Here is a 27,451-nt window from a genome sequence, read left to right as displayed (position 1 = left end):
TGGCTCATTCCGATAACCTAAAAATTGTACATCCCTTAATTGGTAAGAAGAGAGATGTTTCGATGGGCCATAAATGGAAACATTGATTTTCACTGCCTCCGCTCGGAGGAGCCAAGTGGCGCGTCATGCGGAGTCATGCGGAAGGCGGCCGCTGCCTCTCCGTGGAGCTGATTTGTGTTTGCAGGTTCTTGGTGTCCTGTGCTTGCAAGTGCAGATGGGAGAAATAGAGCCTCTTATAACATTGTTTCTAAGTTGAAATATTTATAGGACTGTGGCTTCCCCCTCTAATCATATAAACATTCTTTGCTTCTTGCTTGGGTGACCAGCCCTTGGGGACTTAAAGGTTGTGTGCTAAGGCTTTTTTTCTGAATCTGCAGGGTTAGTGCGACACACATGTGTGCAAACATGCGTGTAGACACGCCTTTGCGTATGCATATATGTGTGCGTTGATGTCTTTGCGCGTAGTGGCGATTTCTCTCTTTAATTCTAGCTGGAGTCTCTGTATTTTAACCGGCAGGTTTAATCCACTGACGTTTTTTGGGATTACTGATATATTCTGTGTGTTATATTTACCACGCCTTTTTTGCATTTCGATTGACAAGTTCTTGCTGTGTCCTGTGATTCTCCCAGACCAAGGCCGTGCCCCACGTCCCCCAGCCTTGCAGGGCGATGCACTAGCAGGAGTCAGGATGTCCTGTAGGGTTCTGGGGACAGTTGTATCCCCCTGGCTGGATGCCAGGTGCCTTCCCTGTGAAATGGGAATAACGGAGCTGAACCTGTCTGAGGGTGGGGGCGGGACCACACGACTGCTTTCAGCTACAGGGTGTGCGAAACTGTGAAACGAGTCTACACAGAAGTAACTGTGGCTTTGAAAAAGTATAGAACATTCCACAGATGCAAGGCATCGTTACCAGGTCATTAACTCGCTTTTCTGTGCAGACTAGCACCTGTCTACACAGCGATAAGCAGGGAGTAGGTATTTTATTTGGAAGAGACGGGTCGAGTGGTTCCAAAGCTGGTTCCACCTTCTAGGCTGATTCTGGGGTACATGTCAGGGCTCAGGCGCATGTTAAGCTTGCGATTTGACTATTTGTGGTTTTGCACACATGCGTGCTTCTTGGATTCCAGAATCAGGACATTTTTGTAAAGATCTGAGCCAACGTCACATTTCGAGGCCTGCGAGATCTCCCAGGTCTAAATTGCAAGGCTCTGGGTGAAACAAAAAGTTTAGGTGCATTCGGAACAGCCGACGGGGGCTGTGGAGGGGTGCGTAAGAGAACTGGGCTTTTAGGAGACAAAACGCAAAGGTATTTTCACCTCCCTGATGGGTCACAGCCCCCATCCTCCGTGCACAGGGGAAAGATGACAGGAAATCCCCATAGAAGATTTGCACCAAGAATGAAAGAATCTAGTTGAGAATTACGGCACCACATGCTACAACCCCTCCCCCCCCATATATTAATATACCGAGAGGTGTCAAGAATAATAATGGGCCCTGGGAGGTAAAGTAATTAAATGTAACTTAATAAATGCCGGGCGATCCTTTAAAAACCCTTCCCCAAGATCCCGTCCGCTGACATGGACTGTATTCTTCCTGTTGGCAGGAGGCCTAGAAGGAGAGTCTGGGTGTGATCAGAAAAGCAGCCGTGTCCTGGAAGATAGGAACAGCGTGACAAGTCAAGAGGAGAGAAATGAGGACGATGAAGACATGGAGGATGACTCAATTTACACCTGCGACCACTGTCAGCAGGACTTCGAGTCTCTGGCAGACCTGACAGACCACCGGGCCCACCGCTGTCCTGGAGGTAATGCTGATAGCGCCGGGATTCTGACAGGTGGTTATACGGATAATTGGACATAGCAACAGCTTGAAGCCTCGAGTGAGATTAAAGAATTAATAATGTAATTTTACAGTTAATGTCGTTTTATTGTGGTGTCTTGGGTACCCTGTATCTTTCTTTCAAATAAGATTAAAAACAAAAGGCAACGGCTTTCCGGCAGGCAGGAATTAGGTGGAGGCGCCCCCTCCTCACTCCCCCAAACCGTACTTCGTGCTACTACTACGTGGGCCATGGTGAGTGGGTGGGCCTGCGGTCTGGATTTCCGGAAGCCCTTTCGGAAACGCAGCAATTAAGAGGTCGTTAGCGCCGAGTTAAGCAGCGGAAGCGCGTGGAAGGCTGCACGAGGAAGGAGGGGGCTCTGAGGCAGGGCTCGTGGTGGGAGGGGAGGACTTCGGAGGTCAGGAGGAGCCCGAGCTGACGGGGGCCCGGCTGCACCTCCGAGCGTGGCTTCCTGCTTCTCCGAGTGGCAGGGAGCTGCCGGGAGCTTGTGGGAGTGATCTCTCTGTTTCCTTGGTGCCTCAGAGAAGGCCATGGTTCTGCAGGAGCAGTTTAAAGCTTCATGAGTTGTATGTGACTATGTGTCTGGGGAATGTGGGTGGGTGGGTTCAGGGGATGGGAGCATGAGCCTTTCTTTGGGGGTGACAGCCGTGCTGCTGTGGGGTCTGAGCAGGGAGTCTGGAGCATCTGTGTCCCTAACACAGCTGTCCCCAGATATGTCCCCCCATTGTGATTATTAACGAGGCCCTTTGGATGCTGGTTTATGGGAAGAGGATTTAAAATCTCGGACTCATATTTCAAAGGGGACCCTGTCTCCTGTTCGGGGGAAAAATTTGCTGGTAGGAAATAGATTGGTACTCAAAGCTCCCACTTTTCCTACTTTCCACACCACCTCAGAAGTTTGAAAGCCAAGTGTTTGGCGAATTGCTATGACTTTTCCTCTAGTGACGTCCGTACCTGCACAGCTCTGGCTAGATCAAGTGTCTGTCAACCTCTCAAGGGACCAGGTACCCAAAAAAATGTACCCAAGAAGACTCTTATAGATTTGGACTTTTTGGGGTTCAGCAAATCGATCCCCAGTCATTTGGAATTTGTGATATTTCAGCCAGAGGTAGAAGCAATGGCTGACGTATAATCTTAGAATACTGAGGCATCGAGAGGAAAAGGTGGTTGTTTGAACGAGGTCACAAAGCGATTTGGTGGCCGAGCTAAGACCTCTTCAGGACCCGAATCTATAGACTCTGCCCTCCTTGGGAAGATCATAGATGCTGATGTATTTCTTCAGTTAGCCTAGAACTGAGACGGAGTCTAAATTATAAGAGAATGAAATATTATCGCTTACTTGTAGAACAGTCAATGAGTTGATCTTATCATTAAAAGACATTCTCTTTGTTTCCTGAACGTCCCGTTGTTAGAACAGAGCTCCTTAATACCCTTGCTAGGCACTCCCTCACTGAGTCGCATCTCTCGGGGTGGGGACCCCCCACCCCCAATGCTGCCGCAGCTACCCTTCCCTTCAGTTCTTTGCAAACGGGGAGACTTTCATGTCCCCCACCGCACCGTTGAGAACGGTGGTGTTCTTGGGCGGAGAAGGAAAACGTGAGGCTTTGGGGCCGCGTGTCGGGGTCTGTGCTGGACATAAGAAGCGGCAGCTAACGGCGCTTCCGTCTCGGGCAGTGTCCTCTCTCTGCGGCCTCAGACGCCGGCCGACGTCGTGGCCGCTCTGTTTGCAGGTGCGTAGCTGTCCTTGCCGCTGCTGGTGGTACCCAGCTGTACTCCTGCGCGCTTCCTGATAGGGCCCCACTAATGACCTCCATGGGGATGTGGGAGCCAGGGGTACCCCCAAACCCTGGAGCATTGGAAGAAGCCAGCTCTTCCTAGAAAGAGCGTGGGAGACGACCTCGCCTCATGGCGTCCCGAGGAATTCACTACCGCCCAGTAAAGGCGTGACCTGGTCTGGGGGAGCCTCCTCGACAGGGAAGAGCTCCTTTCCCTGGGTCACGTGTTCCGGGGACCACCCAGTGACAGGACACACCACCCAGAAGCGCGTGTGTGGTATTCTACACGGTCCCCGCCTAGGGAGCGCCCACGCCCTCCGGTCATGCGGCGGTTTTCAGACCTGTCCCCAGAGGTGTCCCTGGGCTGTCGGGCGGGTATCGGGGCCCATGTGACTGAGGGGGCCTGTGACGCCCACTCCGGTCGAGCCATTCAGCTTAAACAGTCTGTTTTGTGTGCTGGGCTTTAGCATAAGACGTTTGAAAATCGGTTTCTGCTTCAAGAGTTTGGAACGAACACACAAATGCCATAGCAGGTCCCCCCGGGCCGGGGGCTGGCTGCTCGTCGGTCGTCCCGTGACAGACGCAGGTGGGCCTCGCTGCCCTCATGGAGCGTACACTCTGGAGAGCAGGGCGGACAGCCCAGTGGGAACCGTTTCAGAAAGGGCCGTGGTCCACGAGGCCAGCCGCGGGCTTGGGCGCCCAGCAGATGTCTGCGAGGGGACAAAGGGGTCCTGTTCGGGGGCAAGGCGGGGTCCTCCCCACGGTGGAGAATTTGGGCTCCGAGGGCAGGGACACCTGTCAGTCCTGCTCTCTGCTTCTGGAACGACACCCCGCAGAAGGTGACAGGTGTGTCCCGCAGAGGTCAGCCTTCCCGGCGGTTGGCATGTCGGGAAGAGGCTGCGTGGAGCGGGGGTAGGGGCTGTTTGTGGGGTGATCTTGGGTGTGGTTCTTCTTTAAAGCTGTCCAGCCGAGTGACTGCTGGGCCTTTTCTGTGGCCTTTACGGGGTGTGTGTGGGGGGAGGCAGTGCCTTGTTCCGTCAGAATCGGGGAGAGGAAGTGTGAGATCGGAGATGCTCTGAGGTGGGGGATGCCCACCGTGGCATGGGGAGCTTCCTGCCGGAATGGCAGTGATGGCATTCGTAGTGAAGGCCCCCACCCCCGCCCCCACGTGGCACTGGGACCCAGCATCGAAAAACCGCCTTTTCCAGAGGTCCTGGAGCGTGGGAAGGCGCCTCGCCATTGTCCCTCAGCGGGAGTGGCAATGCCAGGCGCAGGAGAGGTCGTCGAAGCCGGGACTCAAGAACTTGGGCACCCGCTCGCGTCCCGTTCACCCCCGCTCCTCACCACCCCCCCCGTCTCTCTCTCTCACGGTCTCTCATTCTGCCTGGGGAGAAACCACCCTAAACCCACAAGGCGTCAAACGCCGCGTCGTTAGGACGCGAGATGAAACAAGCAAAGATCCAGCCCGCTCGGCGGATCCCCGGTCCCTGACCGCCGCCCCGTTTCTCTTGGGTCCCCTCCCCCGCCCGCAGGATGCCAGGTGTGTTCACCTGCTCCGAGCCGTGGGCACCGAGCTTGCCGTTCTGCATTCGGCCCCTGTTACTGAGCCGTTTCTGGAACCCTCCTTTTAAACAGCAGTGTTTTCAAGTGGATGGAGCTCGGGTGGCTGGTGCCGGTCCAGACTATAAAAGTACACGATTTCGACCAATGTGCTGGTAGATGAGGGTTTTTTTTTGCACCAGGGTAGGGAAAGGCTGACCCGAGTGGTGGGAGGGGCTTATCTGCCCCTGCGGGAGCATCGTTCGTGGGCACCGAGTGAGCAGGGAGCCAGAGCCCTTGGTGGCTTTCTGCGCTGATGATACGAAGTCCCCGTTAGTTCAGGCCCCGCCGACTCGTGCGACGTCGGAACCGGCAGTAAGCCGAAGGTCACAGCGACGCCATGTGCGAAGCACTTCGGGGCCCTAGAAACAGTGGCGGGGGGTGGGGGGGTTTCGCATCATCTTTGAGGGCCCAGAGGGACCTCGCGCGGCTGCTTCAGGAAGTGTCTCCGGGAGCTCCCTGGGCCCCCAGGTAGGCAGGGACGGGAAGGGGCTGGTTCAAACTCTTTACACGGTCACCGAAGCAGGTCACCGCGGCCCCCCAGGCTGGGTTCAGACGGAAGGTTTCACCGCTTTCTGGTGCAGATAGTACCCCTTAAGGATACGCCGTGATTTCGACTGACCGCCATGTCGTCCCAAAGTGACGAGGCCGGCTGCCCGAGGACCTCAGGCTGCCGGGTCTGTGTTCCTGCCGCGTCGAGGCCCGACTCGCCGAGCGAGGCTCCCGTGGCAGGGGTGTGCGGTGCGCCAGGCCGGACACGTGGCGGGTCCTCAGGACTTTGTGGAGGTCCCGGCCCCTCCGCGGAAGGCACGGCCGGCACGATTTGGGTTTTCGTTCCAGGAAGGGAGAAGCAGGCGGGGGTCTCTGTCTAACCGTGGCTTCCGGGCACTTGCTGCATCCAACAGAAACGGCCTCCGGGACCATCGCCGCGTCAGGCCGGGCTCCTTGCTGGGCACAGAGGGGCCGCCCCGAAGCACCCGGGTCGCTGCCCCTCCGGGGGCTTCCCCGCGGCTGCAGGGCTGGCGCTCTGGCCGTGAGGCCCCCGTGGGACGCGCCCCGCAGCGCGGCCTCTGCTCCCTCCGCGGCCCCCGCACCGCCCGCAGCGCACGTCGGGCCCGCGATGATTCTATGGTGCGTCCGGCCGCACGCGCATGTCCCCACCGCGGCCGGCCTCCGGGAGGACGGGGCCGGGCCCGTTCGTTCCCGGCTGTGTCCTGGCCCAGCACGCGGCACACGGTGCTGCTTAACACGTGCTCGTCGGCCGGAGGAGCGCCCTCGCCTGTCTTCGCGGCGGTCCCAGCAGGAAGCCCTGTTTTCACCGTTCCGCCCCGTTTTACACATCAGGAGACAGGCTCAGGGAGGTAGGGGACCTCGCCCGTGGTCACAGAACTTGAGCTAAGAGCTGCGTTCTCCGTGTAGATTAAGGCAGTGAGCAGTTTCGAACTAAACTCCAGACCGACACAGTGCTTTTGAATGCTCGAGTTAAAAAAATAAGAGGAGGGGAATTTGTTTCAATAGCAACAGAAGGAAAAAAAAAAAAAGCGCTCCCTGTGGGTTAATTTTGCGGCTCAGCCCTCGGCTGCCCCGCCTTCCCGAGGCCGGGACCAAGGCGCGAGTCCCCAGCCCCTCCGGAGAGGCAGACCCTCCTTTTCTGGCGAAGGTGAAATGCTGCTGTGTAAAAAGCCGGGTGGAAAGTTAATTACAGCTGGTTTGTTCAGCTGTGGCCAGAGTAACCCGTGGGCCCTAATGACAGGGCCGGGGCCGTGTGGAGGCTGGCACCTTCGCCAGCCCCGTTCCTGTCCGCCGGCTGGCCAGAACCGGCCTTTGTGCGCCGGCTCAGGCCCTGTCTGGCCCCAGTCGCGTGGGTGGGAGCCCTGCCTGCCGTGCTACTTGGGGCGTCCTTCGTACCGGTTGCATTGGGGCAAAGCAGCGGGGGCCGGCCAGCCGCCGGGCCCTGGGCTGCCAAGGGGCACAGGTGCAGGGCCCGGGTGCCTTCCGCCCGTGGGAGTGTGCGCAGCGCCGTGGCGTAAGCCAGCTTCTCGCAGGGCGGAAGGCCTGGGGGCTCAGGCCCAATTAATGCCCCCACGTGAAGGTCTTCCGTGCGCGCAAAGAGCGTCCAGCTGGAGAACACCCAGCAAGAAAAGGCCTCACTTCCGGGAGCTACACAACGTATAAAGACCAGGAAACCGACCCAGGGTGCAACATTCAGAACAGAATCAACTACTGGAGGACGCGAAAGAGACTTAAATACACGAAAAGGCAGACCTCACACTTGGGGGGCGAGATCTGCGTCGTGAGTTTGCCACGGTCCCCTAAACTAACCCATTAGCTTGAGCCAATGAAGGTGGCGATAGGATCGGTTTAGAAGTGGATGAGCTGATCCTAAACTTCATAAGGAAAAAAGACATGTCAGTACCGGAGGAAAAGCCCCAAAAGAGCGGGATGACGGGCCGGGCTGGGAACCAGATCGAATTTTAAAACGCGTTCTTCAGCTAGGGGATTCTGAGTGGTAAGGGACAGGCCACGGGAGCGGCATGGAGCCCAGACGGGGTCCCAGATGGGGGGTATTTAATGAGTGAGACAGGTGTCACTGCATATCGGTGGGGGACAGATGGGTCACTCAGAGTTGGGGTTGGGGTGAAGAGGCTAACCAGCCTGGAAAAAGGAAACTGGATCCCTTCCTCCTTTAATGCCAAACAAGTCCCAGATGGATCAGAAATCTAAACATGAAAAGAAAACTTAAAAATACTAAAAGAAAACAAGTGAGTTAAAATAAATACAATAATATCGGGGGTGGGAAGGGGTGGGGGGGAAGTCTTTTCTAAATATAACCCTAGACCCAGAAACCATAAAACAAAAGAGAGAAATATTCAACTACATAAAAATAAAACATTCTTGCGTTGCCAAAACCACAGTAAATCAAACCAAAGATACATATCACAGGCGAACGATATTTTCCTTAATATATAAGGCGCTCCTATCGAACACTAAGAAAATGACCAATATATCAACAGAAAACAAGGCACAGTCTGGTCTGCCCAAGGTCAATGCCCCCTGGGATTGGTTGGTCTTTAGATGCTTTGACTATCACCGAGGTGCAAAAGACAGTAGTGGAATCAGAAAAAAGAAATACTGGCGGGATCTTAAGCTTCCAGAAGCATTCAGAACCTCCTTTATATAATAAGAGAACTGTAAATTTAAACCACAGGCAAATACCATTTTTTTACCTACCACGTTGGCCAAGATCAAAAATGTGTTGGCCAGCGCTTTCGCTGATGAGGATGCGTGTCCTTGATGCCCAGGCGGGAGGTCCCGTTCTCCTCTCTGTTCCCGTGACGGCCCTGGCCCGCGGCCTGAACGCACGTAGTAGGTGCTCCGGAAGTGTGGGGAGCGGGAGGCGGGTGGGGAGACCCCACAGTTCTTTTGTTTGCCGTGGGAGCAGCAGCGTCTCTGCGGATGCGTGTGGTTCCCGGGGGCCCTCCACAGGGGAGGGGTCCTTCGCTTCTCTCTGACCTGCCGGCTTGACCGTCATGGTGGTTTTCTGAATCATCGCGCCTCTTGGGATTTTTTTGTGTCCAAGGGTGGGCCAGAGTGGAATCCAGGGGTGGTGGCTGTCCCCCCGGGATGAGCCTCAGTGAGCCCCTGGGTGGGGAGGGGGCCTGGGTGGCTTCTCCCAGGCTGGGCCCCGGCTTCTGCACCTTTCCTGACAGCAGCGAAAGCGTCTGCTGGCTTTCCGTGGCCGGACACCCAGCAGGGCCTCGCGGCCCTGGGAGGAGAAGCGGCTCCCCAGACGGGCCTTCGGGTTGGCTGCGGGTGCGCTCCTCGTGTGGTCGGGCTCCCGCCTGCTGCCACCCCTTCGAGGCTGGAAGTTCCAGAGGGCACGTGCACGTGCGTGTGTGTGTGTGTGTGTGTGTGTGTGTGCGTGTGTGCGCGCGCGCACGCGTGTGTATGCAGGAGAGTTCCTGTCAGCCAGGAACGTATAATCCAACTGGAAGGTGAAGTCACCATGACCCTTTTGGTCGCCCGGCACAAGCTGGGTCCTTGGCTAATAATGTGCTATCTGCAGAGAGACTCAATTCAAACCGACAAGCAGAAAAAAGTGGGCTCAGTGGTTAAAGGAGCTGAGAAGTAAGGCTGGCTTCCAGCGTGTCCCTCCGGGCCGTCCAAGGACGTGCCCCCAGGCCGTCTCCGTGAACCATGTCCACACGCGGGCAGCCCCAGGGGTGCCCCTGCTCCAACGCCTTCGCTGGCCAGGACGGAGGTCCAGAGCGGGGCTCCTAGTGGGGCCGCCAGGACCGCGGCTCAGCCCCAGGGTGGCACCGCGCCCAGCGGGAGATGGACATGCGTATAAGCGAGGCTCCGGGGAGCTGGGGCAGCTCCGTGCAGACCCCTGGGACCGCGAGATGGGCGGGGACCTCCCCAGGAACACGGACGTCCTCCTCGGGAGCCAGGACTCGTAGGCAGGCCAGTGTGAAGGAGGGAAATGGTTGAATCAGATGCCAGACCGGGAGGCGTCGATGACCTAGTCCATCCACTCTGCTTTCGACAGCGTCTTGTCGCGTCTCGGAGTTTTAGGGGAGCAGATTTTCCCAAAGACCGTCGAGCTCAGCGGATTCCAGTGCCGTATTCTCAAACGCAGCCAGTGTATAAAGCAGGTACCTGCAGAGCTATCTGTTAAGGATGCAGAAGGTTCTGACCTCTGCCAACCCGCCTGCCTACCACTCGCCTCCAGGAAGCGTCAGAAAGCCCCGACTGGGCCGGGCTCCTTCGTGAGCTGGGCCTTGGCTACGGTCGCATGGGGAGGTGGTGGCTGAAGCCAGCACCCCCGGCTTCCCCCGGGAGCATCTGATCATTGCCAGGAGGCAGCGCAGCCCCCACGGGGGTCAGAGCTGGTGCCAGCTGCTGGGCACCCACGCGTTCTCGGACGTTCGTGGGGGAACAGGGTACCCCACACCGAGCCTGTCATTCTTGAGGTCCACAAACCTCGCACCACTTAGATGGGACTTTTTCTTTGCTTCTCGCGGGGTAGAGACCTTGACCTTGAATTCTTGCTTCCTTTGTGGAAGTTGTGTCCCCACCGTGGGGGAGTCACAGAAGCTAGCCCACCTTCCCTCCCCCAGACCTCTGCCTCGTGGTCCTTTGGGGGCAGAGTTCTTGGAGAGGGGCCAGTCATGCCCCGGTGACGTCTGCTGGCTGCTGGGCCTCTGGGACATTGAGTCAGGCTTTGGGCAAAGCTGGAAAGAGGCTGGGTGGCCATCGGGTCCTTGGGCCTGAGTGGCCCGGGTGCCCAGACGGCGTGGAGAGGGGCTGTGAACCAGTCTGCTGCCCTACGGCTCTGCGTCCGAGTTCCCAGGACACTTGGTGTTAGCAAAACATCACGGCCCCTATCAGTTTCTTAGGAAGAGATTTTTCTTTCTTCTGTAGGTATTTCAGCAATAAGTTCCTCTCCTTCCCCCGGCTGTACACGTGCATGAAACCTCAGTGTCCCCGAGCAAACTTCAGGGCTTCAGTCAAGAGCCGCAGGCTTTTCTCTCCCGTCACGGTCTCTCTTCCCACCGCCCAGCACTCCGGCCCCTTCTTACCACCTTTATCTCGGGGGTCAGGAAGCAGAGACCAAAGCCCCTCAGGCAGGCCGCGTGGCTCTTCTCCTGGAGGTGCCCGTGCAATTTCTGGGTCCCGTTGGGCATAAAGAGCTGAGGATTGTTTTCCCCGGGCAATCGGGCTTGTGGCCTCCACTCGGAGGTTCGAAAAGCTTCGAGAAACACCTGCAGGCCAAGGTAGGAAGAGCCTCCAGCCGCATCCTGGCCCGATTTCGGAGGCGCCGAGAAGCAGTTGTCCTACCTGAGTCCTTTGTCACAGCTGAAAACTATGAATGGCCTCTTCTCTCGCGGGTCCCCTTAGGGCACGGCTGCAGGCACCCAAAAGGGCTGCAAACTGACCCTCAGAGGAAAACGTGTCCCTGCGGAACAGAGCATCTGTCACCTCTGCTCTGTGTGCCTTCATTCCTAGGGTTCTTTTTTAAAGCACCTACGATGAACTCGGAAGTATTCTTTCTATGCGGGGACAGAGCTGCGAGTGGACCAGACACTGTTCCTGCCCTTTTGGAGTGGCATCGAGAATGCCCAGTCGGTCCCTCACCGGCTTTGGCCAGGAGAGTCTTACGCTGACCTGTGTGTAGTTATTTTGTCCCCTCCGTGGTGTGGCCGCGTACTGGCCGAGGTCCGCTTCGGCAGTGTGGGAGGGAGGGTCGCCCAAGTAGCCAGGTCACTGCCAGAATGGTCAGTGTGCCCCGAGGCCGCATCAGCAGGAGCTGGGTGGGGTGTTGCTGGAGAGACCACGGCTGGAGAAGGGGTCAGGGGAAGACAGGAGGGGAGGCTTCGAAGCCACGCTCGCCGGCTGGGAAGCTGGGATTCTTAGTGGCCGGCGTCAGGAAGCCGAACCCCGGCACGCTTCCATCGTGTAGGGGAGTTTGGCGGCTCGTGGGACTGGCTTCCGCGTGGCTGCGCCCGGGGACTCTGGCAAAGCCCCGGGCCTCCGTCCTCCTGCGTCTCCTGGCTGATGAGTGCCACCTTGGCTTGTGGCTGAGGCCAGGTCACGTGCTCCGAACGGCAGGCTGAGATGTTCTCCAGAGGAAATCGGGGTGCTCCGAGCAGAAGAACGGGGCGCGGATGCTGTTAGGCAGAAACAGCCCAAGGAAGGAAGGAGACTTCAGCAGTGAAGACCCCGGGGGAGGGGGCTTGACCTCTAGGGGAGGCTGGAGCGCGCTCAGCACCCCCAGCGCAGCTGGAGTATGTGCCTAGGATGGCGAGAGCTCCTACCGTGATAGCATGTTAGTGGAGGAGGCTGCCAGGGGAGGCAGCTGAGCACGGGGTGGGGGGTGAGGGGGGTGAGGGGTGGGGGCGGCTGAGACGCCCCAGCCCCTCTCTCCTCTCACCTGGGTGCTCCAGGGGACGGAAGCAGGACCAAGTCCAGAGGCCACAGGGACTCCACAGGTAAGGAGCAACTTCCTACAGCTGAGAGCGTTTTTTTAAAAGCCTGGAGTCAGACGCAGCACGTGACCGCAGGGCCAGGGGAGTGGTGTGCAGGGGTGGGGGTCGAGGGGCTGGCACTCGTCAATGTCTCAGGTTCCCCTGGACCCCAAGATCCAGCGATGGCCATCCCTACAGTGACAAGCTAACACAGAAAAATACAGAGCGTCCCCAAACAGAATGGGGAAGCAGCCAGTTCTCTCCTGCTGGCCAGGGCTGCGTGGATTCAAGGAGCGCAGCCAGCGGGGGACCGGCTGTCCTTTCCTCCCGCTCTTGCCGGCGGCCTGTCCTTACGCTGGGGCGGGGAGGAGCGGAAGCAGCTCCCGGAGCTGCTGCGCGAGGCTGGGGCTGCTGGGGGCGGGGCGCAGAGCAGGAAAAGAGCAAGGAAATCTGGAATTTCACTCTGGCACCGGCCTCAAATACAGCTAAGCTATTGGTCGAGTGTTCTGGCAGTGTTTTTAAACACCGCGTGTGCCAGCTCAGGGAAAAAACGTTCAGGGGATTTATAAAATGCTTCATTTTGTGTTAAACAGTCTTATTTTGGAGTTGACTGGCTAGCATTTGGCCGCCTTTGGGAATGACGTCATTGGCCTGGGGCGGTGGAGGTGGCGGGGGCGGGTGCAGCTGGGAAGACTGGGGCCGTGTGCGGGTCGGGGGACGGTGGCTGGCTTGGGGGGCGTGCACACCCTGGCCCCCCGCCACCCCGCCACCTTGGATGCCAGACGTCTCGGCCTTGCCAAGTGGTCGGCTGTGCCTGTCAGCACTGCCGAGCGCCGGGGTGACGAGGTCAGCTCCCTCGGAGCCGGTCTGAACCCCCGAGGGCGGGGTGGCGAGGAGCCGGGAGGAAGGTGGCTTAGGGGCACGGAGGGATGGCATCCGCCTCCAGGCAGCCCTCCGTGACCTCGCCCCTCCCCCGCCGCGCTGAGACCCGCTCCGTCCACTGCACTGACCTGGCCTTTTCTGCTCCCACTTTTCCGCTCCGTCTCCGGAGCCTCCTGCCCCAGGGCCTTTGTACCACCTGCCCGTCAACCTGGACGTTCGGGTTTCACCTGGAGAGCCCCTGCCCCTCCCTTTGGGCCTCGGCTCCAGCGTCACCTACTGAGAGTGGCCCTCTTTGACGCCCCCCACCGCCCCCCAGCTCGAGTTGCTGACCTTCCCTCCCTCTCAGGCCGCCCCGTGTGCTTTCCTTCACGGCAATGCTTGTTGTTTCGGATTTTCTTTTTGATTTGTTTTGAGGTTCTTGTCTTTACTACTGGGAGGGGACCCCCCCCCCTCAGGGCAGTGACCTGCTCTGCCTTTCTCACACCTTCTCTCTCTGTGACCTGGCACAGGGTCCGGCACATAGTAGGTACGCAGAAAATGTCTATCGAATGGTTTTGGAAGTGGCTTCGGACTCCCACTGGCCACTCCCTTGGGTGGCCGAGGACCCGGAATTCTTGTGCACGGTCTCCTCTGGCCTGGGAGCCCCTCCCCGTCAGATGCTACCAGACCATACCCCTCCCACCTCCCTTCCTGCCGCAGAAGCTGCTCTCTCGTCTGCGTCCTGGGGCGGAGGACAGGGACCACGGGCTGGAGGGCGCTTCCTGCTCTTCCGGAGGGCAGGGACCCTTTGCATCTGAGTCCCTGCAGTGTGCCGGGCCCCGGGTCGGTGCCAGGGGCATAGCGGATCCCTGCCCTCAGGAAGCTTTTGTTTTAAGGGGAGACAGATGATAAAGAGGTGAGTTGACAAATGCACATCGGTTGGGGAGGTGCACGGGGTGGATAAACACAGCCGGGTTCCCGCCCCCATCCTCGGAGCTCGCTGTCCCCGGGGGAGAGAGCAGGTCTGCAGAGCGCGGGGGTACCGCGGCTTCTGGGGTGGCGTGTGAGGAGCCACGATGCAGTGGCAAGGCAAGGGGCCCTGAGGTGGGCTTAGCAGCCACCGCCCCGGGGCTGACGCCAGGGCTGAGCAGCCCAGCGGCCGGAGGAGGGCCGTGGTCACCTGCCCGAGGCCCCGGGCGGTGGCTGAGGCCCCGGGCGGTGGGGCAGAGAGTCTTCGGCGCGACCACCCTCTGCCCACCCTCACGGCGGGCCCCCCGTCTGCCGCTGAGTGCCCCATCTTGTCTCTCGCCGATGCCGCGTTTCCCACGGTTTCCTTGGCCGTCTTTTTATCACAGTCTCAGCCCACGAGTTGAGATGTTGACATATGTGCTTAAAAGTTGTTTAGAGGCTGGGGGGTCCCAGCCGTCACGGGGGTCCCAGCAGGAAACAGAGGGCGTGCTCCCGTGCGCTAATCGAGGAGCGTTTCACGAAGGGCCCGTTGCGGAGGTGGGCGAGGGGAGCCGCCAGGGGTGGGAGCTTCTTGGGGACATCCCAGTGATTACCTCGCAGAGCCCAGCGGGCTGAGCAGGACAGTGTGGCCGGGACCTGCAGAGAGCAGCTGCAGGAGAGGCGCACTGCGGCCCGCGGCGACTCGGGGACCAGCTGCCCCTACTCTGTCATCCCCCATCCTCCCTTCTGTCTCTGTGAGGACCCCTGGCTCAACCCCACGGCGCACCTGAGGCAGAGGAGCCCGTTGGTCAGCCTCGGGGGCCCAGAGCGGGGGGGGGGGAGCAGGCAGGGGTGGACATGGAGGGGCCGATGGCAAACTCCCTCTGCATCGCCCCCGCGCCCCGACCGGCTTGCTGAGCCGCCCCGTTTTGGAGACGAACCCCGGTGTACACAGCGAGGGCGTTTCCTGTGCAGGTTTTGGGGGCATTGGTGCCGTCCATTCCTTTTGGAGCTCGGGGTTGTGTCAGGTGGCCGTGTGGGTTCTGGCTTTGTTTGCCTCACCTGCTGGGACGCGGTGCGAGCTGGCGGCCGGGCTTCGCGCCGTGGCGCAGAGGGACTGCGGGAAGAGAGCGGCGACCTCGTCAGACTCGAGGCCCGGCTCCGGGCAGCGCAGCTGTTCCGGTCACGGCCTGAGCTGCCAGAACTTTGTTATTTGAATAAACGGAGAACCGAATAGGTTATCGGCGCGATTAACATCATTTACCGCTTAACTCCTGGATAAATCGGCAAGGAAGGCGCTCCGTGGCCGTCACCCCCCCTCGACAGTGTGACTCCGTTTCCGGCTTCACCGGGGACAAAGGCGGGGGAGAAGTCAGGGAAGGCAGGAAGGTCAAGGATGCTCCCGAGGAGCCTCTTTGTTCATTCCGCATTTATATCGCGCGTGCCGGCTGCGCGGCTCCCGGACCCCGGAGGACGAGCCAGGAAGCCTGTGCCCTGAGCACCAGAGCTATTTTTATTTGTGCGCAGGGCGCGGCGCCGCTCTCCCTGACGCTCGGAATTGGATGTGAGGGCGGAATCAGGAGCCATGTGCTCAGGATGGCGCCGCGACCTGCCAAGCGGGGTTTGCAGGCAGCGGCGAGGGCGGACGGAGGTGCCGTTTTGCGTGGGGTGAGGGGCGGCCCCCCAAGCCCCCAGGTAGCCCTGCTGTTGGTCTGAGAGCAGACCGTGAACCGTGTGTCTCCCCAAATCAGATCCTCTTCCCGTTGTTTCTTTTTCTCCACGGCGCTTTCCCCGCGGGGTGTTCCCAAGCGCGTCCCTCTCTTCACCGGCCTCGGCACCCCGCACGAGGCCACCCGGCCCCACCCCGCTCGTCACCGCGGAAAGTCCCCGTGCGCCCTGTCACTCATGGACCGCTCCCGTGTTCTTACCGGCGCTTCACCTTTAAGTGAGGGGCCGAGGAGGCTCTCAGGCAGTCTCTATTTGAAAAAAACGTTAGACGTTATTAAATTTCACTGACACGTCGACGCCTTGCTTGTAAAAGCTTCAGAGCTGTGGATGAGGCGGGCGTCCCCTTCGCCCGCCCCCTCCCCCAGGTTAATTGCGGTCGCCGTTTTGGCGCGCGCGCTCCCAGACCTCGTACCGCTTGTTTACACAATGCCATGTTTCACGGAGTCCGGGACACACTTTAACATCTCCGAAATCGAGACGAATCGTACAATTAGTGGCTTGTCGCGGTTTAATTGACAGTGTTTTTCATTTTATTGTTTTTAGTGGTACGTAGTGGTGTATTTTACAATCCATGGTATCTTAGCTTTGGTGAAATATGGTGTAAGCGTATCCATAGAAACAATGTCACATTGATTTTCGATTAAAAAAATAGATGATCCTGTATTGGACCTATCATTCCGCAACCTCCCTTTCCTTCCGCACAGCGCCGTGCCTTGGAGAGTTTCGCGTTGGTCCATAGATCTCTCTTATTCTTTATTAAGTGCTGTGTGGCATCGCCCAGCACAGATGCTCACGGCTGATGCAGCCAGTCCCCTGGCGAGGGGCATCTAGGTTGTTTCCAATCGTTTGCTGTAGTAAACATTCTTGTACATATCTCCCTATAGGAGCACTTTTTATGTGGTCAATAGATGAAGGGGGCGTTGCTGGGCCCAACCTGCCTTCCTTTCGCTTCTGTCCTGCCCTGGCCTGTTGCATCTCATCCATCCCATCTACCTCCTCCCATCCCATCCATCCGTCTGTCCATCCAATTCCATCCATCCATCCATCCGTCCATCATCCATCATCCATCCATCCATCATCCATCATCCATCATCCATCATCCATCCATCATCCATCATCCATCATCCATCATCCATCATCCATCCATCCATCCATCCATCATCCATCCATCCATCATCCATCATCCATCATCCATCATCCATCCATCATCCATCCATCGTCCATCATCCGTCCATCCATCCATCATCCATCATCCATCATCCATCATCCATCCATCGTCCATCATCCATCATCCATCATCCATCATCCATCCATCCATCCATCATCCATCCATCCATCATCCATCATCCATCATCCATCCATCATCCATCATCCATCATCCATCATCCATCATCCATCCATCCATCCATCCATCATCCATCCATCCATCATCCATCATCCATCATCCATCATCCATCCATCATCCATCCATCATCCATCATCCGTCCATCCATCCATCATCCATCATCCGTCCATCATCCATCATCCATCCATCCATCATCCATCATCCATCATCCATCCATCCATCATCCATCATCCCACCCCACCCCATCCCATGTCACCCATTCCATTTCATTCTATCCTGTCCCAGCCCCATCCCATCCTGCAACAGTTACCCCAGGACTTACTTAGTATCATAAACTGTGCTACATCAGTTTGGGGGATTGAGGTGTCCACGAAAGGGAGTCAGCCTGTCTTCCCGGGAGCTTATCATCTCGTTGGAAGAGCAGGCATGAATGAGACTTGGATAAAAACTCCAGAGCACCCCCGAGTCAAGCCTGGCGTTAGGGGTACAGGTGTTAGTGCGTTCAGCCCTTAGTCTATGCTCATTCCTGGGTCGCCTTAGGCTAGGAAGCCCCTCAGGAATAATAAAAAGAATGCTTTTGTACCGAGGCACGTCACCTCTTGACTTACCTGGGGCATAGTGGGGATCTTTCCTGCCGGGTCCCTTCAGGCTGACATGTGTGGGTGGTTGTCGGGGTCCCCTCTCTTGTTTAGCCACCCTCGAGCTAAGTACGAAGAAAAGGGCCGCACCCCCATCCTGGGGCGTCTGTCCTGCTCCCCTGGACAGTGCGGGCTGGGGCCAGGGGTTGGGAGCGGTGAAGGTGGGCGGAGCCTCCCTGCCAACTCTGGCTCCTGGGGGTTTTGAAACAAAAAGTGCCCCAGAAGGCCGCAGGCTTCTCAAACTTTACAGTGCATATAGATCCCGGCATCTCCTGAAAATGCAGATTGTCATTCAGCAGGTCTGGGAGGGGCTGCAGATGCTGCTGGTCCTGGACCACGCTCTGAATGGCAAGGGCTCGAGGGACCGCCGGGCACACTCTGGGCGCAGGGAGGACCTGGGAGGTGGGGGAGGAGAGTTTCGATGGGAGCTGGAGTTCGTAGTGGCCAAAGCTGGACACATCTGGCAGACCTCGCTTCTTGGGACTGTAGATGACTTGACTTTGCACATTGGCACACTGCTCTCCAGCTGTCGTATGCGAGTCGAGGCAGGGGTGTCGGCTTATTTACCGCCGGTGGATTTGCACTGGAATTTCCAGCCACGGGGTGGCATTTAGAGCAGGACGATGCTTCGTTCCGAGGGGCTGCCCCTTGCTTTGCAGGTCATTTGGCGCCCCTGGCCTTGCCCACTAGATGCCAGCAGCAACCTCCTCGATTATTGGACACTTGGAAAAACAAATGCCCCCGAAGGGCAGGCAGTGCGGCGGCCCGGTGGGGAGCCATCGAGGCGTGCGTGGCCCCTGTCGAGGGCGGGGACCGTGGCCCAGTCGCCATGTTCCCCGTGGCGGGCGCCGCGCCTGGCACAGAGTGAGTGCGTGGTCAGTGCGTGTAGTGTGAGAGGCGGCGGGCACTAGGGGCGTGCCAGCTCTGGGACTCCCGGCCTGCTGCAAGGGAGGAAAGCCGAGACGCACGTCTCTGCTGCTCCCGGCGGGGCGTGGCCTGCCGAGGACGGCGCCCGCTGACCTGGAGGGGCAGCCCGGGGAGCCAGGGCTCGGGGGCAGCGGGGCTTCGGGATTCGTGTCCGCTTCCTCGGCTCCGTTTTCTCGCGGAGCGGCTGCTGAGCCTTCGGGTTTTTGATGTGTCTGTCTTTTCTGGGCTGAGCTGCTGGAAGATAAGGCTTATCTTGTTCATCCTCGTGCCCTCGGGCCCGGCACACAGTAGGTGTCTCGTACACGTTTGCTGGAAGATTCACGAGGGGAACCCGCTCGCCCCGGGAGCTCAGGGACGGCTCCTCTGGGCTCATTGTTGGTGGCATTTGTAATGCGAACTGTCCTCCCCGAGTCGTTCGTGCAGTCATTAGTCCATTCATTCAGCAACTGTTCCTTGAGCCCCCGCGATGCCGTGGGCACGGTGCTAAGGCAGGGCACGCTGGCGAGCCGGGCGGGCATCGTTGTCTCCGCGGAGCTGACGGAGTGCTGGGGAGTACCGTCAAGTCGAGAGTCACACAAACGATGGGACAGTGACGGCCGCGCTAAGTGCTTCTAGGGGAAGGGGCACGGAAGTGCTGGGAGGAGCCTCTGCTCCTGGTCTTCCTGGCGGTGCGGTGGCAGAGGGATGTCCGGGAAGGCTTCCTGGAGGTGGTGAGGTTGGGGCTGAGATAGGAACCGTGTTGTATCCAAGCAAGTGCTCAGGGTACCTGTAAGGCAGGGTCACGCCCAGATGAGGAAGCAGTTCTCTTGCAAGAACTTGAAGGTATTCTTTTTCAGCGTTAGAGGATGCACAGCTAAATATATCAGTAAAAAGTGTCAAGACATCTTTACACTTTTTTTTATAGTGTAGTGTTCTTTCTGTTTTGAATTACACGAGTGTGGCGCATGCAGGCGGGGCCTCTGGAAGTCCCGGCCCCAGGTCTGGGATGAACGAGAGGGGGGTAGGCGAGGGCTGTGGAGGAGAGAGCCGCAGGCAGCGAGGAGGGCGTGCACCAAGGCCCCGGCTGAGCGCAGGTGGCCCGGCCAGGAGGCCGGGTGGTGGGTGTGAGCAAGCAGGGGGCTGAGGGTGTGGGATTGGCTGAGAGGCCTTTTGGGGCCATATCCTGTAGCATGGTGGTCCCCAGTCTTTGTGGCACCAGGGACCGGTGCCCCCATGAGAATCTAACGCCTGCCGAGCCGAGGCGGAGCTGAGGCGGCGGTGCTGGCGCTGGGGGGCGGCTGCAGGTGCTGCCCTCGCTGGCCCGCCGCTCGCCTCCTGGTCCACGGCCCCGGGGCTAGACAGTGCCGCCGTAGGGCCCCGGGCGCGGCGGGGAGCAGTGGGGCTTTTATCCTAGGGAAGCCACTGGGAGGGCTGTCCAGGAGTGGCCTGACAGGACGCGTGTTTTTAAATGACCACTGTGCCTGCCGCATGCAGAGCGGACTCGTCTGGGGGCCATTCTGGCGGCTCGTTGCTGGGTTTTTCTTTGGGGGCCAGCAGTCACGTGGCCTGGGGCCACCGTGCTGTGAGGCGGGAGGCGCGGTGCATCGTGGGCACCTCAGCCCTTGACCCCACTCTGCTCCGCGTTTCTGGACGCCCTGTCCCCCTCCTGGGTCAGGCGGACCTGGCCTTCAGAAGCCAGATGGAGTCCGAAGACCTTCGGCGATGTTTAAATTTCTAAGTCACTGTAAATCTCACTGAACTGACCTATTTTTCTTTCATCTCGCTCTTGTATTTTTTATGAATGGATGATAAAAACTGTGGCAGGGTCGTTTGTTTTAATTTCCTTCTGACGCCTGGACTGTGTGTGGCGGCAGCTGTCCCTCCAGAGGCCGGAGACCTGCCCGCCGGCGCTGGGGCCCTGGGCCCGCCACGCCTGGCTCTGGCGGGCACGCGGGGCAGCGGAGGCAGCGGCCCCCCTCAGCCAGCCAAGGCCTTTAGAACGTGGGCCCGGAGGCCCAGCGCCTGAGCCGGGGACGGGACTGGTCCCGCCACATCTGCCAGCTTGGCCAGACGCTGCGGCAGGGAGTAAGAACCCGAAGAAGGTTCCACCTCATCGAAGCCTTCAGCCGTGCCCCTGAACCCCGTTTTATGAACTGAGGGAAACCGGTCCTTCGGAGGCCAGCTGTGGCCTCACGTCTGGTGGGAGCGGCGACGGGCCAGGGCGCTGAGGGACGGCGGCCTCCCGCGCCATTCCGGAGTTCGCCTCGTTGCCCGGTGGCCGTCGCGGTCGGGCCTGTCCCAGGGTTGCAGCCTGCCTCGCCAGGCTCCATCTTGCCGCTGCCCTCGAAGTCCGTGTGGCCTCTCTGCCTGGCCCCCCCGCTCTCCAGTGTGCTGTCCGCACAGCCCGACCCGCCCTCCCAGCCTCCCCAGGGGCCCCTCCGAGCCCACGGCCGTCCTGCCCCTTCTCTGGGGCTCCCAGGAGCGCTGGGCCACTCCCCGGTTTTCAAAATACAGTTTTCTGGTTTCACGAGGATTAGACAGATACACGAAGACATACCAGAAGAAGAAAACGAAATCCAGCCGTGATGGGGACACCCCGGGCGACCTTGGGCGTCCGCCCTTCCAGCCTACCCTGTGACCCTCTTCGCTCTCACTGACCACAGACTGTAAACAGCTCGTCGCATTGTTAAACGTCGTCCTAAGCCGCCTCCGATTGGCTCGAGAGTGTGTCCCTGTCAGCGCGCGCTCAGGCATGCCTCGCAGTGCCCTGTGGCTAGGAGGGGCACACCCGCCCCGGCCGGCTACCCAGGCCGGGAGGGGTCTGGGAGGGACTGGGTGGCCACGGGCTGCCGCCGTGGGGGCAGGAGGGACGGCAGTGGGCGGAGGAGGTCCCCGCGGGCTGGGCGGTCTCGTGCCCGGCGCCCGGCGCTGGCCACCACAGGCCGCCCGTGCGGCCGGCATGTGCCGCTGCCCCTGGTGCCTGGTGTGTGCGCGCCGAGGACCCGTCACCTGGGGTGGAGCTCTGTCTCGTGTGATGGGACGCAAACCTTCGTACTGCCTCCGACCTATCGGAACCCGGGAACAGAAGTCTTCATTCATTCATGCGTGCGCGGATTAAACAAAGGTCGATCGCACCCCTGTTATGAATCAGATGCCACGCTGGTCTCTGCCCCCACAGTGCTCAGTTTAGGGGTGAGGGTGGAATGTGACCAAGTGTCCTGGTGTGCCTGGAATTCAGGGGCTTCCTGTAAATAGGATTTTCAGTGCTAAAATTGGGAAAGTCCCGGACAAACTGGAACAAGCTGGTCGCCAATCAGGCGTAAACACAGATCCCCGCCATGCAAAGAGAAAGGGCCGGGGACCCTGCTGGCAGGACCGGGGGACGCGGGGCGGGGGACCCTTCAGAAGGGATCTCCTGTTCCAGGCCCAGCATGCCTAGTGGGGCCTTCCGTGGGGTCGTGGGGCCCCAGAGGGTTTCTGTCCCCCCCGCCATCAGTTCCTCAGGCCGCTGCCTCCCCCCGGGGGTCCCCCTACATGCACACATGGCCAGGAGCCAGGGCAAAGGCAGCTCCCTGGACGCGGGACTCCTGGGGCCTGGGCTTAGCCGTCTCTGTCAGCCTCCAGGACCAAGTCTCCTCTTTGAAGAGGAGGGTCCCCAACGTCTGCTTGGAAGGGGACACGCATCCTTGGTCCCCGGGGACCACTCCGGCAGGCTCCTCGGTGGCCTCGGCTTATCGTTCCTCTCTGTCTTCATTCACCTCTTCACTCGGCACGTGGTTACTGACCACTGCTGTGTGTGTGCACGGCGCACAGAGCCCAGGGCGCCCGTAGGTACAAGCCCCCTGCCCGCCCGGCCTCAGGGCAGCCTTGCGCCAGCCGGTGCCTGTGGCTTGGGGTTTCTCACTCAGGGCTGCTGGTGGGAAGGACCAAATGAAGTCAGTAGACCCTTGTGCATCCCCACGGGCCTCCCTCATGAAAGACACCGGGGGTGGGGCTCCCCTGCCAGGCACCTCTCAGGAGCCTTCGTCCCCCACAATCCGCGAGGGAACTGGGGAGAGTGGAACCTGGCACGCTCCTCTTGGAAAGGCAATTTGTCCATTGACGTGCGGTTTACTTCTGAAAGAGGGGGAAGACCAGGAAGGCCACCAGGGCGAGAACGTGCTCCCGGAACCCGAAGCCAGCTCCCAAGTCGGGTTCCAGCATGGAGGCGAAGTCCCCATGGGACAGCGCAGGGCTGGGCGGGACACGCGGCCACCACCCCGGCAGCCCCCCGCCCCTCCCACCCCTCTTCTAAATGCCGCTGTGCCAAGCAGAAATGATTTTTCTTCTTTAACGTGCTTTAAAAAATTCAGTACAGGAAAACCCCAAGCTGACGACGTAATAGATAGTACGGTTCAAAGAGAATAAATTTAAAAAAAAAAAAAGACCCACAACTCAGTTTCCAGAGGAGGTCTCTTTGTGTGCTCCAGCGGCCGCGGCCGGGCCAAGCTGGCCGCTTCCGTCACCCAGGGCAAGCGTGGGGGCGCGGGCGGGAAGGTGCCCGCGCGCCCGTCGGGCAGTGCGTTCCTGTCGGCACATGGGCACATCCATCACGTTACACCTGCTTTTACCTTTAAAATTTTATGAACGCAGGCATGTGGCGCATTATCCTGCCACGAGCGTGTGCGCGTGTGTGTGTGTGTGTGTGCGCGCGCACACGCATAGGCAGACCGCCTTGGCACTCACGCGTCGAGTGGCTGGGAGACTCTTGGGGGCGTGTGGGGCGGTGGGTGAGCCGCCCTCCCCAGGGCCCCAGCCTGGCCCTTGGCCCACCAGGCCATGAATACATTTCCATCCATCTCTGGCCCCCATCACCTAGGCAGCTAATTCCTCTGAGCCCCTCTGCCTTATTAAAGTCACAGATCACTTTCCGAGCTTAACGCTGTCAAGACCAGCGCGCCCCAGTTCAAACGCCCTCCCCGCCGGGCCTCCTCTCCTGGAGGGCTGGGGCCGGGAGTGGAGGTGGGGTGCCCCCTCCTGCCCCCCACCCCGCCCTCCGCCCGGCCCCCTCCCGGGTTTGGCCGGCCCGGCGCCTTGCAATGATCAGTGGGGTGGCCTCGAGATTCCTTCAGTAAAGCCCTTGGCAGGGGTACAAGGGCCGTCACAGCTGTGCCTCACAGACCGGCTTCCAGAGGCGAGGACCGGGCCGGCCCACTCGAAGCGGCTCCTCGGCGGAGGGGTGCGAGGCGCGCCGCCGGCTCGCAGAACGCGCCTCCTGTCCCCGGCCGCCTCGGCCTCCCCCGTCACGAAACATGGATGGTACCGGTTCCAGCGCTCGGAGACTCGCTGGCAGCTCCGAGCGTCTCCAAAGGCCCGCCTCGTGCATGCACCTAAACACTTCACTGAGCAATCTGTCAACATGTCAGCAACACATGTTTTGTAAAAAGCTTCCAGTGGGAGTAATGATTCCCACCAGGACTTCCAAAATGCTTTGAATTCAGCAGATTTCTATTGCGGGCATCCCCTGGGGTGCCTTTTACAATGCCTACATTTCAGAAATTTGAGCCACAGACCCCTGGGGGTTTCCTTTCATAATGCCTCAAAATGTAGGGTTATATTGTTGGAAGTCCCCATGGGGTCTTTATTAATACCTGAATTCTGAGGAACTGGAAATTACACAGGGCACTGCAGGGGCCCAGATCCACACCAGGAAGAAGAGAAAAACTCTGTGGGGAGATTTTTTTTCTTCATGCAAGAGTGAAAGAGAAGAATTTGCTAAAGGACAAAATTGAGTGTGTTTGAGCTTCCTTCATTTAATCTGCCTTCTAGAACGCTACAGTAAAATCTGCCACAGGGACGGGGGAAATGACTCTTCTATTTTTAAATCTCACTTTGATATTTTAGGGGCTGGAGTATATTCTCTTTTAAACACCCAGTGTCGAGGGGTATTGTTTAAAAATAAATTATTTTTCTTTTTGGTAATTGAAAACACCTCTGCCTTGCCCCTCTCCCGGGCCTCCCCTCTTCCTTAGAGCTGTGAAACTCCTGTAGCGAGCTCCTGGCTCATTATCATTAACCGTTTGGGGTCGGTTTGAGATCGCGGCCCGCTCGCCCTCCTTCCCCCTCCGCTACCCTCGCTTCCGTGCATTAAAGATGAGAAAATCAGCCTTGGAGATGGGCCAGCCCCGTGCGAACTGGTCGCAAACCCCCGCTCCCAGTCGGGGCCATCGGAATAGGAAATACCGAGGGGAGGCTGCCTACTACTTTCTGCAAGCTTTTTGTTGCTGAAGTCTCGAAAAGACAGAAGGGGTGCCCTGTGTCCCCCAAGACACACATACACACACGCCCCAATTTCTGCAGGTGACTCCTTCCAGCTCTATACCATGTGCGCACACACACACACACACACCCCTTCGGTATTGTTTTTCTTTAAAAGTTACAAGACTCGAACACGTTAAGCCTTGGGGTTAATTTGAACTGCTTTCTTCCCCCTTCTAAATCTGGCACTTAACTGGCTTGCTGAAAAGCAGTCTCTCGCTTTCTATTTCTGTTACGGTCTCATTGACTGGGACGAGAAAATAACATCGAGAAAGCTAACTTGCAGCAGCCAAGGCCAAGAAATTCTAAGTTGCCGATAAGACCCTCCCTCCTCCCTCCTCCCTCCCTCTCTCCCGCCCTCCTCCTTTCTGCCAGAGTGACTGGATCACACAGGGGACTCGGGAACTCACATTTTCCCCCCTCGGTGAGACTCCCAGACGGTGCTCAACCATCTGTGGTCCCGTGGGCCCGGCGGAGGGGCCCGAGGAGGGGGGTTTGCCCATCAGGAGCCGGTTGGGTCAGACACTCGCACAGATCCCCTGCACCCACCCCGAGCAGGCTGATTAATTAAGCGATTGCATCATTGATTCGAGGTTTGTGATTCGGTGCCCGGGCGCTGGCTGGCACGTTCCTCAGCTCTGCCTCCCTCCCCTGGGCTGTCAGTTGTAGGGTCCTTCTCTTTTTTTTCCAGCTGGGTTTTCCTTCTCGGCGGCCAGGCAGGGTGCTCGGTGAGGGAAGGACTTGGGCCCCCAGTGTCCCAGCTGTCCCGGATCCCCAGCCGGAAGCTGTGGTGGCTCCCGGGGTGTCTTGATGTGTGGGGCTGCTGGCTCACTGCCCTGGGCAGACCCCAGGAGGGGCCCTTTCTCCTCCCCGCAGGCCGCACGGGTGCCGGCAGGGGCTCGGGGACTGAGCTGACAAGGAGCCCTGTGGCGCTGACTTGACATTCTTAGCTGAAGACCTTCGTTCAGACCAATTTCCGAGTGGCTTTGGGCTGGAGTGCATTCTGCTCTTTTCTTTTTCTTTCTTCTCCTTTTTTCATTTTTTTAACTCCCGGGCCGATTTTTCCTTTTTCTTTCAAAGCGATGAAATGGAGTCTGACCCCGGGAGTCCCATTCTCGTCATTTCTTTCCCCAAGCCCCCTCTCCCGCCTGACCAAGGGGGCCTGACTTCCCAGCAGCCTCTGGGTCTCAGGCCGGCCTCTCTGGCCCCCCTCCTCCCCGGTCTCCCGGGAACTGCCGACTCCCAGGAGAGCCCGGCGCCCGGCTCGGGGCCTGGTTATGGAGCCGCAGGGCTGGAGCCGCCATTTTCCTGCCCTCCTTCCCCTTCCAGACTTGGTCCTCATCGGGGGAGGCAGAGAAGTCTGCCCAGATCATCCCACAGCCTCTGACCTCCGGGTTGAGGGCCAGGGCGGTGAGTGGGAGACTGGTAAAGGAAGAAAATTTAACCCATTTCGCAAGAATATGGACATTTTCCAGGGGAGCCCTGAGCCATGGGGCAAGGACCTCTAAAATTGTCCCCGAGTGGAAGTGGCCCCGGGAGAAAAAAAATAAAAAACAAAACAAAATAAAACCCCAAACCCCAAAACATAAAAACGATCGAAAATTGAACAATAGAAATTTCTTCTTGTATGCCTCAAAGTAAAGGGTGAAGGCTCTGCTTTGGGGAAAGACGGGATTGCAAACTTAATTTGCCGAAAGGGATGGCAAACCTTCCAGCACTCAAACCTATGTGGCTCCGTGTGGGGGAGGCGGAGCCCCTGAACCCCAGAGGTCCAGGGTGGGGCGGCCAGAAGGCCTCCGTGTGCAGTGATTTATTTTATTTTTTCGATCTATATGCTCTGGCCACATTTATTTATTTATTTCCGAAGGGCTATTTTTGGCGTTTGCCTGGGCTCCTTTGTAGCAAAGCCCCCTTTTCTAGAATTTCCTCTCCTTTATTAGAGTTACAGCTCAGCTTTGTGCGGCCCCCGGGGGAGCCGGCCAGCCGCTGGCAATTTCTCTCAGACACCCAATTACCCCCTGACGTCAGTGCCTCCTTGCCCTGCTCCCCTGGGTGCCTGCATTTTTTCCTTTGTAACACTAATAGCTGACTAGCTAAGTGCCTGTCGGTTCCTTGGCAGAGGAGTTGATTGTGTTTTCGGCTGGATACTAAATCCAAAAACTATGTAAAAATGTCAATAGGTGAGTGCACATTGATTTTGGTTAGTCACAGTGATATTTGAACCCCTTCGGGGACTCTGTCTGGGGAAGTATTTTACAAGAAAGATAATATAACAGAAAATTACTGGAGCTCCGTGGGTCTCTGGTGAGTTTCTGAGGGGCCTGCTAAATTGCTGTAGAATCAACAAATGCTTTATTAATCTAAATTTGTGGTTTTGTTCTTTCTTCTCTTCAGAAGGCTGGAGTTTTAATGCTGCTGGCGGCAAGGCGGGGCGGTGCGGCCCGCACCTTGGCCGCCGGGCTGGGGTACCCTGGCTGGTAATGAACTCCCGGAGGATTCTGGGAGCAGGGCGGGGTGCTCCCCGCCTGCTTCCTGGGGAATGCGG

At 58.5% G+C, this 27,451-nt stretch overlaps 1 protein-coding gene and 1 long non-coding RNA gene across 12 annotated transcripts in view; one reads left to right on the top strand and one right to left on the bottom strand.

Annotated features, from left to right (window-relative positions):
- Positions 1-27,451, top strand: part of ZNF423 (zinc finger protein 423) — a 262,390-nt gene that overhangs the window by 85,152 nt on the left and 149,787 nt on the right. For 9 of the 11 annotated variants that reach the window (XM_036231242.1, XM_036231243.1, XM_016147610.2 and 6 more), the window contains one exon: positions 1,605-1,805. In XM_036231242.1, coding sequence (XP_036087135.1) covers positions 1,605-1,805 — 201 coding nt within the window. Of the gene's footprint in view, positions 1-1,604; positions 1,806-12,184; positions 12,208-25,416; positions 25,500-27,451 lie in introns of those variants that run through there. The other 2 variants (XM_036231245.1, XM_036231244.1) reach the window with 2 other exon arrangements.
- Positions 8,085-12,566, bottom strand: LOC118611326. Its single transcript, XR_004954184.1, has 2 exons — positions 12,150-12,566; positions 8,085-11,886 (listed from the first exon to the last, which is right to left on the bottom strand). It is a non-coding gene; the product is annotated as an uncharacterized LOC118611326 (long non-coding RNA).

This window comes from Rousettus aegyptiacus, unplaced genomic scaffold (genome assembly GCF_014176215.1).
Source record: "Rousettus aegyptiacus isolate mRouAeg1 unplaced genomic scaffold, mRouAeg1.p scaffold_m13_p_14, whole genome shotgun sequence".
NCBI classification, from domain to species: domain Eukaryota; kingdom Metazoa; phylum Chordata; class Mammalia; order Chiroptera; family Pteropodidae; genus Rousettus; species Rousettus aegyptiacus.
The sequence above is the reverse complement of the archived record's forward strand: the minus strand, read 5'-3'. Positions and strand labels throughout refer to the sequence as shown.